The sequence below is a fragment of the Hibiscus syriacus genome, unplaced genomic scaffold (assembly GCF_006381635.1).
Source record: "Hibiscus syriacus cultivar Baekdansim isolate YM2019G1 unplaced genomic scaffold, ASM638163v2 tig00110579_pilon, whole genome shotgun sequence".
In the NCBI taxonomy this organism is placed as follows: domain Eukaryota; kingdom Viridiplantae; phylum Streptophyta; class Magnoliopsida; order Malvales; family Malvaceae; genus Hibiscus; species Hibiscus syriacus.
Window position 1 is genome coordinate 386,380 of NW_024062790.1, and position 13,259 is coordinate 399,638.

Sequence of the window (13,259 nt, forward strand, 5' to 3'; positions counted from 1 at the left end):
AGTGTTCTTTCTTTGTTATAGAATTGTGCAAACATCTTGCCTTGTGAGGATTTTCTTGTAAGTTTGCAAAATTTGTATTGTTCTCTTTGGGAGAGAGTGTTCTCAAGAATTGAGGTATATTCTTGAGGGAGTTGTAAGGTTATCTTTGGCCTCAAAAGAAAGAAAAAATTAGTGAATTTGTTGGAAAATCTTTAGTGTGGATAGCTAAGGTAGTGGACGTAAACTTTGATTGAGAAAGTCGAACCACTCTAAATCGCTGTGCAATTACTTTCAATTTTCTGCAAAAGCTTCCACTAAAATTTTAATTGCCAATTCACCCCCTCTTGGCCGATTCCTTCGATCGATTAACTCAACAGAATCTCGTTCAGATCGGGTCACATCATTGACAGATAAAATTCAGGTCGGATGTTTACCAGATACGGATTGAGTTCAAGTCGGGTCATTTTTATTTTTGGATTAATTATTTTGTCATCTTTCATGATTGTTGAATTGCAAGTTGTAATTGTATATGATTTCGAGTAAATTAAGAGAAAAATAAATATACATGGATCAATTTTGTAAAAAATATAAATTTAAGGACAAAATTGAAGAAATGTAAAATTACAAATAATATTTTAAAATATAAATTAAACAACACACATAGGTAAGGGACTAAATCGAAATAAATTTAAAATGTAAGGTTTAAATTAATATAAAAAAGACTAAATTAAACACATTTAAAAAGTTATGGGCCAGTTACAAAAATATAAATAACAACTAACAATGGGCCAAATGAAGATGCAAATATAAATTTAAGGACTAAATTAAATACATATAAAAGTGAAAGACTTAAAATTGAAATAAATATAAAAAAGGATTAAATTGAAATAAATATAAAATGTGAAGAAATAATGAAAAATATAGTAAATTGCATTCATTTAAAAAATTGAAAAAAATATAATATATATATATATATATATTATAAGTTTATATATAAACTATATATATAAATTATATATATATTATAAACTATATATTATAAGTTATATATATAATTATGTTTATAACTATATATATAAACTATATATGTAAATTATATATGTATAAACTATAAAAAGTTTATAGTTTATAAACTATAATTTATTTAATATATATATATATATATTATTTAAAGTGAGTGGTGAGAGAAAACTTTTTAAAATAACAATTTTTTTGTGTGAATTTTTTTGATTTTATTTGGGAATTTAGAGGGAAATTAAGAAATTTTGAGAATATAAGGAAATTGATAATTTAGAGGGAAATTGATAATTTAGAGGGAAATTGGGAAATTTAGAGGGAAATTGGGAAATTTAGAGGGAAATTGAGTTTTTATCGGGAAAGATATTTTGGGTTAGTTAGGCTCATGTTCCTCCAACAATCATCATTTTTCCACTTGTATTTGATTTTTGATTTCTTTCATTTTAGTCATGGTTTAGTTGTAAATATCTTCTTGAATTTTTAATTCAATGCAATTTAATCATGTATACATTCTAATTACTTTTAATTTTCTATATATATATATATATGTATGTATGTATGTATGTATGTATGTATGTATGTATGTATGTATGTATGTATGTATGTATGTATGTATGAATGTATGTATAAACTATATAGTTTATAAATTATAATTTATTAATATAGTATATATATGTATAATAAGTATAATAATTATAGATATATATATATATAGATATATATATATATATATATATATTATAGAAACACTATGCATAAACTATATAAAGTGATAAAATATATAGTTTATAAAACCCTAAACCCTAAACCCTAAATTGTGAACCCTAAACTAGTAACCTTAAACTCTAAACCCTAACCCCTAAACTATATATATAACTTATAGTACATGTATGTATAAATCATGTATAGTATATATAAACTATATATATATATATACCCTATATATATATATATATATAACCTATATATATATAAGCTATATAAAGTAAATTACTTATATAGTTTATAGAAATACTATGCATAAACTATATAAAGTAACAAAGTATATAGGTTTATAGAAACCCTAAACCCTAAACCCTAAACTTTAAACCATAAACACTAAACCATAAACCCTAATATAAATAGACTAGCACTAATGCATATATATTTGTAATAAAAGAGTGAGCTTATATATTAGGCCTATGTAAACTAATGGACTAACACTATTGCAAATTGACTTATTTTTTTGTTTTATTATTTCTTATTCATAACAACAAAATAAATGGACTTTTAATGTGAATTAACCTAATATGCAACTAAAATACTAATTATGCAAATGAAATTAATATGACATGTACTACTATTTATGAACCATATAATATGCAACGTGACATACTAATTATTTAACACCTAATTAATCATGTTTTATATAATTTACATTTAAATAATTTTATTAATTTTATTAAATAATTTTATATAATATGTATGTATAAACCATGTATAGTATATATATATATAACCTCTCTCTATATATATAAACTATATAAAGTATATTACTTATATAGTTTATAGAAACACTATGCATAAACTATATAAAGTAATAAAATATATAGTTTATAGAAACCCTAAATCATAAACACTAAACACTAAACTATAAACCCTAATATAAATGAACTAGCACTAATGCATATATATTTGTAATAAAAGAGTGGGTTTATGTATTGGGCCTATGTAAACTAATGTAAATGGACTATCACTATTGCAAATTGACTTATTTTTTAGTCTTATTATTACTTATTCATAACAACAAAATAATTGGGCTATTAATGTGAATTAACCTGACATGCAACTAAAATACTAATTATGCAAATGAAATTAATATGACATGTACTACTATTTATGAACCATATAATATGCAATATGACATACTAATTATTTAACACCTAATTAATCATGTTTTATATAATTTATATTTAAATAATTTTATTAATTTTATTAAATAATTTTATATAATATGTATGTATAAAACATGTATTATATATATATACATAAACTATATAAAATAAATTACTTATATAGTTTATAGAAACACTATGCATAAACTATATAAAGTACTAAAGTATATAGTTTATAAAAACCCTAAGTTCTAAATCATAAATCATAAACCCTAAACTTTAAACCATAAACACTAAACACTAAACCATAAACCATAATGTAAATAGACTAGCACTAATGCATATATATTTGTAATAAAAGAGTGAGTTTATGTATTGGGCCTATATAAACTAATGTATTGCCAAAATTATTTATATTAATAATGTAAAACGTTAATATATATTACATAATAAATAATTTCATTATTAATATTATTTTTTCTTTATATAAATTAAACTATATTAATTTTCCTTTGCATTATTAATCATGTTTTATCTAATTTACATTTAAATAATTTTATATAATAGGTCTATTTATTAATTTAATTATCATAATAAATATTTTATTATAACATTTAAAAAGTAATCATATTAATTTTTTAATTACATCATAAATTAAAAAACCCATAATTTTATTAAAATCTTATAATTTCGTCCATGGTAATATATAAGTCAGGTAAATATTAGATCAGATCATTAACAAGTCGGATCATTTACAGGTCAGGTTAAAAATAAGTTAGGTTGAAAACAGGTCGGGTAATACCAGTTATTTACCAGGTCAATCTCGGGTTCGAGTTCATATCAGTCGGATGTAGTTCGGGTTCAGGTATCATATTTTCAGTTTAATTCAGGTTCAGGATGTTCTAAAGTCGAATGCAGGTCGGGTTCGGATCCATAATTTCCAGGTCCAAATTGGGTTCAGATCAACACCAGTTTCGACTTGAGTCGATTTCGGATTACGACAGTTCAGGCCAAAAACAATTTTGACTCGAGTCAATTTCAGTCATTTTTACAAGTCATGTCAGTTTTTTATAGCCTTATTTACTCTATCACTTTTACATCCACTCATTGTTTTTGTGGTCGACCGTGAATCTTTTAGTCTTCTATAGTTAATAAAAAGAACAATCAACTCCACAAGAATTGGCTTTGCTTTTCCTTTACTTTTGGATAAATTATATGTTTAATGATTTATTTTAATATAATTTTTATTTTCATCATTCTATTTTTGTTTTCAAAATACTTCATCAACCATTAGAATTTTTCCCTTTTCCATGAAGTAGAATTTGAAGTTTCAAAAAATAAATTGATATCTTAAAGAATAATAAATTATATATTTGATTACTTGATTTATAAAAGAATATTATTCAAGTGACATAATATTTTCATTTGGTATCTGATAATTAAGATGATAACAACATGTTTTCTTGTTTCTAATGATTAAATGGTCATAAAATAATTTTATAAATGACTAGATTAATTATTATAGATCACTTAAATAAAAAAAATATATTTCACAAGAGTTCTCTTTCAATCATCTCATTGGTATTATAAAAGAGGATAGATATACGCTCAAGATTCATTTATATATGAATTAGTAAATGTGTCAAAATTCTAAATAAAAAAATGCGACATCTATTATTAAACGAATTATGCTGACCTAGTTTAAATATATTGTCATGATTATTTTATTACAATTTAAAACATATGTTTTTAAAAAGAGTAAATGATAGATTATAAAATATGTTTAATCATCACGTGTAGGATGACATTCTATGTGATTAAGGAATAAAGTAAGCAATTATCACGTCAAAACTCACGATTTTAATATTATTTGATAAATATTTTGTTTTATTAAGTTAAAGAGTTTAATCGTCAGTATTTCAACAGTAGTATTATATATAAATTCATTTCTCACTGTTGCATTATTTAAAAGAACTATTCCAACAAAAGCAAAATGTTAAATATTTGATTTTCCTCCAAAATAACTGATATTTTTATATGTTTATTGAAGAAAATAAATCAATTGAGCATTAGTTTCATTACTATTGTTGTTATAACATTCATAGAACTGTAAAACCAAATACGCTTAAATATAATTATCTTTGATTTAAATATTAAAAATTATTATTTATATAAAAATCAGTTAAATTAAACTCAAAGTTTAATGTTTTATTTATTTTGTCAATTTACAAATTCTAATATAATATTGAATACGAAAATTCTTGCATATTAGTATATTTTATAGAAACGACAATAATTTTGGCCCTCTTCAAGGACAATCCTTATCACTGTTGTAAGAATATACAAACTTTTATTATTTTTATTTTTCACTCTCTTTGTCAACGGGTCAAACTTTTAGGGTGTATTTGGTTCACGGAATGTAAAATTACACTGGGAATGTTGTATTTTGTATTTGGTTGGCTTAGCAGGAATGTAAGATTACCGTGTTTGGTTAAAGGAATAAAAGATTATTATTATAATGTATATTTGATCAAATTATCCTTATTATATATTTATTTTTTTAACAAGTTAGAAAATATTTATATATTTTCTTTAAAAAATTTAAATTCATAAAATTTATATAATTTTTTTTACAAAAATTAAAATATAAAAAGGTTTAATGAAAGGGTAAACATTTTATTTTAACCCCTGAACTTCATATAAAATTTTAATTATAGACTTTTTTTGTAAATTTAAAATAGTTTAAGGATAAATTTGTAATTTAACATTAGTAGAATTTTTATTATTCAATAACAGAAGAAGAATATTTTTGAAAAAAAATTAAGGACTTTTTAATCCAAAAATATCGGTAATCCAATAATATGTAAAGAAAGGGAGATAATGACATTCCCGATAATATATCTCAAAAAATTCACTATTAATAATCTTACATTACCGAGAATATGATTCTCGGACTAATCAAACGAGAGAATGTAGATTTTATTCCCATGAGAATCTCACATTCCCCATTCAAACACCCCTTAAGAAAAAGAAAAAGAAATCTAAAGCCAATATTAAGAAATTTATAAAATACATAACACATTAATCCTGTGCGGTAGGGCTCATCTCAGACTCATCATTCACCACATATTCATCACCGTTGATCTGATCAAGAACGAGCACCAAACCCATAGCAAAGGCCCCATCAAAACCAGGTTTCAAGGAAAGCAGGAAGACATCCTTACCAAGTACCACGTTACTAGAAACATCAACTTTGCGTTTAATCTCAACCACTTGTTCCTTGGCCGCATTGAAGATCGTGCAGCTTCGCTGTCCGAAATTTCCTTCGATCTGGTACTCCTCCCCAGGATTGTTGAACACCTCCACTGCCATTCCACACCGTCCGATTATCGACGATCTTTTCACACTAAAGGCCGGTTTCTGACCCTCTGATCTTTCGCCTAGAAACCCTTCCCACCGGTGATGCAAACTCGGCCTCTGTTTAGGTAAAACAATGGAGAAGAAAATTTTATCGGCGAGTTAATTCACTAAATTTGAAAATACCTTTATTTTCCCTATATAGAATAGAATGCCCCAATTGGTAAAAATCTAAATTAGGTTTTGTATTTGCTTCTGTTTAGGTAATCAAAACTAATAAGGAAAAAGAAAAGTATCTGGCGAGTTGACTCACAAGTAATAACCCTCCATGAAAGAGTAACCAACATTTTTAAAACCATATGGAAATCAAATCTATACTCATTTAACCAAATAATATCATAAAAGAACCCATTAAAGCAAATCCAAATATGGTCCCATTTCAGTAAACAAACTCAGACAAACCGAGTCAAATCGTTTAAATGTCAGAACCCTCCACGAACAAGTTAATCAACATTTCTTGAACAATATGTAAACCGAATCTATACCCCTTAATCCAAATCAAATCATAAAACAACCCATTAAAGCAAATCCAATTACTGTTTCATTACACTAAACATATTCAAACAAACCAAGTCAAATCGCTTACCTTTTTCCTAACAGTAAGAAGGCATCTTCCATGAGCATCCATTAGAACAACTTCGGCCTTACCTCGAGGGTCGGGACCGTACGAGTCAACTCGGAAAACCAACTGACCTTTACAATCGTAAACAGTGAAGCCATCGTTGGCGAAGAAAAGCGAAGTTTTGAGAACCGTTAGATGCTTCTCTGCTTCGTATATATAATCGCCATCCACAACTAAACCTGCTTTCATTTCGTTCCCCTAAAATACAATTAACCTTTCGCTTCTTTAGATTCGACAGCTTTTGGCGGAGTAGAGGAATGAACAGAGAAAAAAACTTGACGTTGAGGAAATATAGAACGTTGAAGGGAAGATTTATAGTGTTTTCTTTCCAGAAGATGACTCGGTCCAGGACTCAATACTGAATTGGAACATGTGAATTACATTAGTTGTTGCTAAAATATAAAAATAAATTTTCTATAATAAAATTACAACTTTAAGTTAAAAGCCCCTATTTCCCATTGGAAAAAATCTGAGGAGAAAAGGAAGTCAATGAGAATTTCGAATTGGGAGTTAGGACTTGAACTATGAAAAAGTGAATTGAATATGTATGGCTCAGTTTTGTACTTCCTTTACAGTGCGACTGAGTTCGTTTGGCATATAACTCGGGCAACGAGTGGTATATGTTGGTGGACCAGTACAGCCGACCTCTTAATACATCTAAGACTTTATTAGTTTTTTTAATAGAAGCTTTTATTAGTTTTAAATATAATAAATGTTATTATATTATTTTAATTTTAAAACTTATTTTATACAGTTTATTGTATGATATTAAATTTTTATATATTTTTTATTTAAATATTTTAATTTTTTATTTTAAACTTTATCTTTAAGTGTTAATATAATTGGCCCTGGATCTATACTAATAAACCAGTTTTAAGATAAAATGAAATAATATCGATTTTTTAGTTGGACCGTATCAATGTAAAAATTATCTTCTCTCCAACATTTATTTTCATTTTATCCATTTCATCATCTTTTCAATAACTTTAAAATTTCTAGAATCAGTATCCTTGATTTTTTTTTCTGTTAACAAAGCCATAGTTCATTAAGATTTTGTCACATATAATAAATGTAATAACTCTCTCAAAAATAGTAAAAATTAAATAAAATTATAAAAATATTCAGAAAAATACAATAAAATAGAAATATAAAAACATTTTACATTTTTATTAAATTTTCGATTTTAAAATATTTTTTTACACTTTTATGATTTCATTTGATTTTTTTATTCTTTTATTATACACGAAAAAAACTAATTGGATTACATAAAATTTTCTAAGTGGAAATGGCCAAGGACCTAATAATATAACGAACTGAAAATTAAGGGGGGAATTAACTGATTTTTTTTAAAAAAGGACAGGAAATCTTCACTAGAGTATAGAGGGCATTTTAAGTATTAAACCATTTAAAAACTACTATATAAAAACAATATATATAAATCTAGACTGATAATCTACCATATATAAATTAGCATACGATTAAATTAAGCGAGTTTTAAATGAACATATGGCTTATACACATAATAGTGTATATGTTGTAACAAAGCAAGCAATCTTGACAGCCAAACTCATGGGTCCATATTTTCCAAGAAAACCAAAATAATGGACGATCTGTCAAAATCTTATTATAATTCAAAACATTGGTTGAACAAATAATTGAAAAAAATAATCAAAGAAAGAGCCATTCTAGAATTATAATCGACCATCAATGCTTAAAACTTTTAAAGCAATTGAATATACACCACACAATTTGGACCGAACCCATATTTTAATTGACCTTTTACCTTAATTTTCCCATCTATTGGTGTGTCTACGATGATCGTTTTGAATAATTCTTTTAATATTTGAAATAACTGGTTTTTTTTTCATCATTTTCAGGGGGGAAAATGTCCATCGTTCATAAATTCGAATGTAGGAAGGAAAACCTTGAAAGAAGTAAATATTAATGCAAAGGGGGAAAATTCAAACATGGCATAAAGTTTGGCGAAAAAATTTCAAATCATATTAGATGTAGCTGAAAAAGAAAAAGGCACAAATATCATTATGAATAAATTATTTAAATTAACATGATATTAATTAATATGTTCGTATATTGTTTTCTCTAACGCCTTTAAGGGTTTTTTTCTTTTTTTCTCTCTCAAGATTAATTAATATGTTCGTCAGAGCAATCATAAGATTTTTCTTTTAATGACAAAAGATTGAAGACATACGTATTCATTTGCTTCAAAATATTTTGGTCAATTGTTGGTTGATGATGATCTAAAATCAATTATTATTCCTAAAATATTACTCTTTGCTTTGTTCAACCATACGTCTAATTAAAATTTATGTTTGCAAAAAGGATGAGTCTAGAGTGAGTGACACACACCAATGTGCACCATTAATGATGTGCACCGATATACATTACTAATATTAAAATATGATAAAATTCAGAAATGATTATTAAATTTATTAAAATAATTTAATTTATCATTGGATTTTTAAAAGTTATAAAATAGACATTAAGCTTCGGATTTTATTAAAAATACATAGTGAGTATGAGATATTGTTAAATGAGTGATATGACATGCTAAATTAGTAGGAAATATCTCATTTTACCCCTCAATTATAATTAAAATTTTATTTTGATATTTTTAGTATTTTAAGTAATAATTTAAAAAAATAGAAAATTTATAATTTTTTAAAAAACATATGAAAATAATTTATTTTTAAAATTAAAAATTATATTTTTTGACATTTACCCATTCGTCATATTATTTTATAACTAATTATTTATTAATCATGATTGTATTTGTAAAATTAAAAAATTATAATTTTTGAGAACCAAAACTTGAATTATCAAACAATGTAATTATTTTTTATCAAACGATATGATTCAAGCATCTAACTTTTGTTTAATAAGTTTAAACACAATTTTAAAAAATACATCTAGAAAATTATAGTATCACATTAATAAGAAAAATACGTCCAAACTTAATTAAAAATAATCGAAACAATCCTTAACTTGTAATAATGTATCAAGTAATTTATATTGTATAAATTCAATATTTATAATATGATACTAAAATAATATTTAATTTATTTATATCCGTTTTGTTTTCAATTTAAATAACACAATAAAAATTATTTTAATTAAAAGTAATAGTAAAATGAAGTTTTAATTACAATTAATTAAATGATCAAATGAGATTTTTTTTATTAATTTAACTTGTCACATCATCTCTTTAAGGGTAGATAATGGTGTTGTGGTCATTTTGTAATAAAATTTAAAGTTTAATACCTCTTATATAATTTTTGAAAATTTGGTGTTTAAAATAATCATTTTGATATAATTTAATATGTATTTATAAATTTTACTTTATAAAATTAATGGTAAATATCAATGTTTAAAATGCGTTCTAAACTTTTTATTCATTTAATATAGAGAAAATAACCCAGTGACCGAAAATGCCTGATAATATACGATTTTAACAAACCTTTTTTGGATTTGCGAAAATGACCAACAAATTCGCAACGCGAACTACTATTTCGCAACCCAGTTTCCAAATTCGAAACACGATTATGTAAATCGCAACACAGAAGTCAAATTCGCAACACAGAAGTCAAATTCACAATACAAAAGTCAAATTCGCAACACAGAAGTTAAATTCGCAACACTAAATTTCAAATTCGCAACACTGAATTTCAAATTCGCAACATGAATTTAATTTCGCAACAGGTTTTAGTTTCACAACACAAATGTTTTTTTGTATATAACTACGCAGCAGCAACAACACATAACCTAAATACCTAAATCGCAACTCATTCCATCTCCATCTATCACTCTCTCCGACAACATTCGTTCCTATATCCAACGACATCCTTCTCCATCTCTAATTTTTTTAACATAATTTTATTCCTATACAAATTTTCAATGATTTCTCTCCCAAATTATCAACTATCAACTTAATAAAGGTATGTTTTTCTCTAAGTTAGTGCTGATATCTAGTTTATAGCTCATTTGTTTAGTAAATTAATTTACAAATTATAGAATGAAATCATCTAATGTTGATCATGTTTGGATAGATTTGTGTTTTGGAGGGTCATGGGAGAATGTTCATGGTGTTTTACAATATGTGCCTTTACCCATGAATCTTCAACTAAAATTGTCATTAAAAAAGTTAACTTATGAAACTCTAATGTTACGTGTTGTAAAGAAATTGAATTTAGAGCCTCTAAGTGGATTTAGGTTATCTTATCAGAAAAAAAGGTAAAGTTTATTTGTTAACCGACAATGAAGATGTTGAACGATTCATTGCTTACATTAGTGTTTCGCAAGATGATGTTACATTGTATGTTGTTGAACCTAGAAGTAGTGAAGTTAGGTCAGTAGTGGGTAGTAATCAACTCAGTTCTTCAACCCCAGTTTATAGTGCTCACAATGTACAACGTTGTTATCAACCTCAAAATTTAATGGTTCCACCACAATTTCATCACCAAGAAAATTTTGTTTCACCACATTTCCAATACCAAACACAATCTCAAAACCCACAACATTTTCCTAATCCAAATCTCAATCCACTTTCAGCACCAAATTATGGTTTTCGTATTGACCAGTTAGACGATTATGAGCCAACATAAAAAATTGTGAGTATTACTCAGTATTCGAAATTTGATCTTGGTCAATACCCGAACTTTGATCTTGGTCAATACTCGGATTTTGATGATGTTTCAGAAGAAGAAACAACTCTGTGTGTAATGATTTTGATATTGGTCAATACCCGAATTTTGAAGATAAAACAGCTGTTGCCGAGGAAGATGTTGTTGATGATAATGAGGAGGAAGTTACGACTGTGAATGAATATGTTGAACATCCATTATGTAATTCATATAACCCTGAAGAAGAAAAAGAAGAAGAAGAATTCCCCGAAGAAAAGAAAAAGAAGAAAATGCCACGGGAGTATAACTGGAATATGCCAGAATTACTTAGATACTGGAAAAAGAGTTGGTAAAGATAGTAGTTGATTGTTACACAAAAGTTATTCATATCAAGAAAGATGATTGTTTTGATACAAAGGAACACTTGAAGATAGCTTTGTATACGAAATGTATGGAAGATGTCTATCAACTAAAAGTTAACAAATCAAGCAAAGATCGTTTCGGAACAAAGTGTATGATTGACAAAACTGTACATGGCATATGATTGCAAAGAGGATAAAAGATTGCGAAATGTTTCAAGTTAGGACTTTTATTGATAAACATACATGTTCAAGAACCCAAGTTTTTCCTCACCATAGACAGGCAAACAAAAAGGTGTTGGGTGGTTTTCTGGCTAAGTTAATGTTTATGAATGACAGAGTATATCGGGGACATGAAATTATGACTGACATGAATGCTAGGTTCAAGATTAGTATCTCATATTCTCAAGCTTGGAGAGCCAAATGTTATGCCTTGGAATTATTGAAGGGGTCTCCAGAAGCATTATTTGCCCAACTGTCGGCTTATTGTCACAATTTAAAGCTAAAAAATCATGGGTCGGTAACTCATATCAAAACAGATAGAGATGGACGCTTTAAGTTGATGTTTATCGCCATTGGTGTTTTGGTTAGTAAATCGATATAATTTTGTTGACTCATTTTTGTTAGTTACATGTATTTCACATTTAAATGATTATATTTATTGTGTATATTATTTTGTAGATTCGTTTGTTTATTACTTGCATGCGCTCAGTTATTATAGTTGACGGAGCACATTTGAAAGGTCAATACCTTAGAGTAAACTTATTAGCAGTAGCCATGGATGCTAACAATGGGATACTGCCAATAGCTTACGGGGTTGGCAAATCTGAAACCTCTGATTCATGGACATGGTTTATGGGGCATCTTAGGGATTGCATAGGACCTATTAGCAATCTGACAATCATATCTGATAGGGAAAACTCAATTGACAACGCTGTTAAAGATGTTTCCCATATGGTTTTCTGGACTTTGTGGTGTTCATTTGTACAGAAATCTAAAATCAATGTTGCTGGTATAAAAATCACAAATGGACATACTGAAAGGCTGTAAAAGCTTATCGTGAAGTGGATTTTAATAAGCATATAAATTGTTTAAGACGTGTTTTGCCTCAATGTGCTCAAACACTAGAAGATGACGGGTTTGAAAGATGGTCAGGAGTACATCAACTTGGAGCAAGATATGGTTTCATGACGTCTAATAATGCAGGATCAATCAACGCTCTAAGTCGTCATTCCCGGAAATTACCCATTACTATGTTAATGGAGATTTTTTAGCCTCTATTCAACAGTGGTACTACAAGAAAAGAAACTATGCATGTATTATTTCTTTAAATTTGTAACTAAATTCGTAACTT

The 13,259-nt window shown here is 26.7% G+C and overlaps 1 protein-coding gene across 1 annotated transcript; it reads right to left on the reverse strand.

Moving 5' to 3' along the window:
- Positions 1–5,897: 5,897 nt before the first annotated feature.
- On the reverse strand, positions 5,898–7,265 carry LOC120133373 (protein LURP-one-related 12-like). The gene is made up of 2 exons (XM_039149969.1): positions 6,874–7,265; positions 5,898–6,347 (listed from the first exon to the last, which is right to left on the reverse strand). Exons 1-2 carry the CDS (start codon positions 7,096–7,098, stop codon positions 5,952–5,954), a joined length of 621 nt encoding a protein of 206 aa, XP_039005900.1. The 5' UTR covers positions 7,099–7,265; the 3' UTR covers positions 5,898–5,951.
- Between the last annotated feature and the right edge of the window lie 5,994 nt (positions 7,266–13,259).

Bases quoted from the DNA above. Each gene is read 5' to 3' on its own strand.
- LOC120133373 (XM_039149969.1), bottom strand. From the start codon at position 7,098: ATGAAAGCAGGTTTAGTTGTGGATGGCGATTATATATACGAAGCAGAG. The intron at 6,348-6,873 runs GTAAGCGATTTG...TTACCTAAACAG, and splicing joins TTCTTACTGTTAGGAAAAAG to AGGCCGAGTTTGCATCACCG.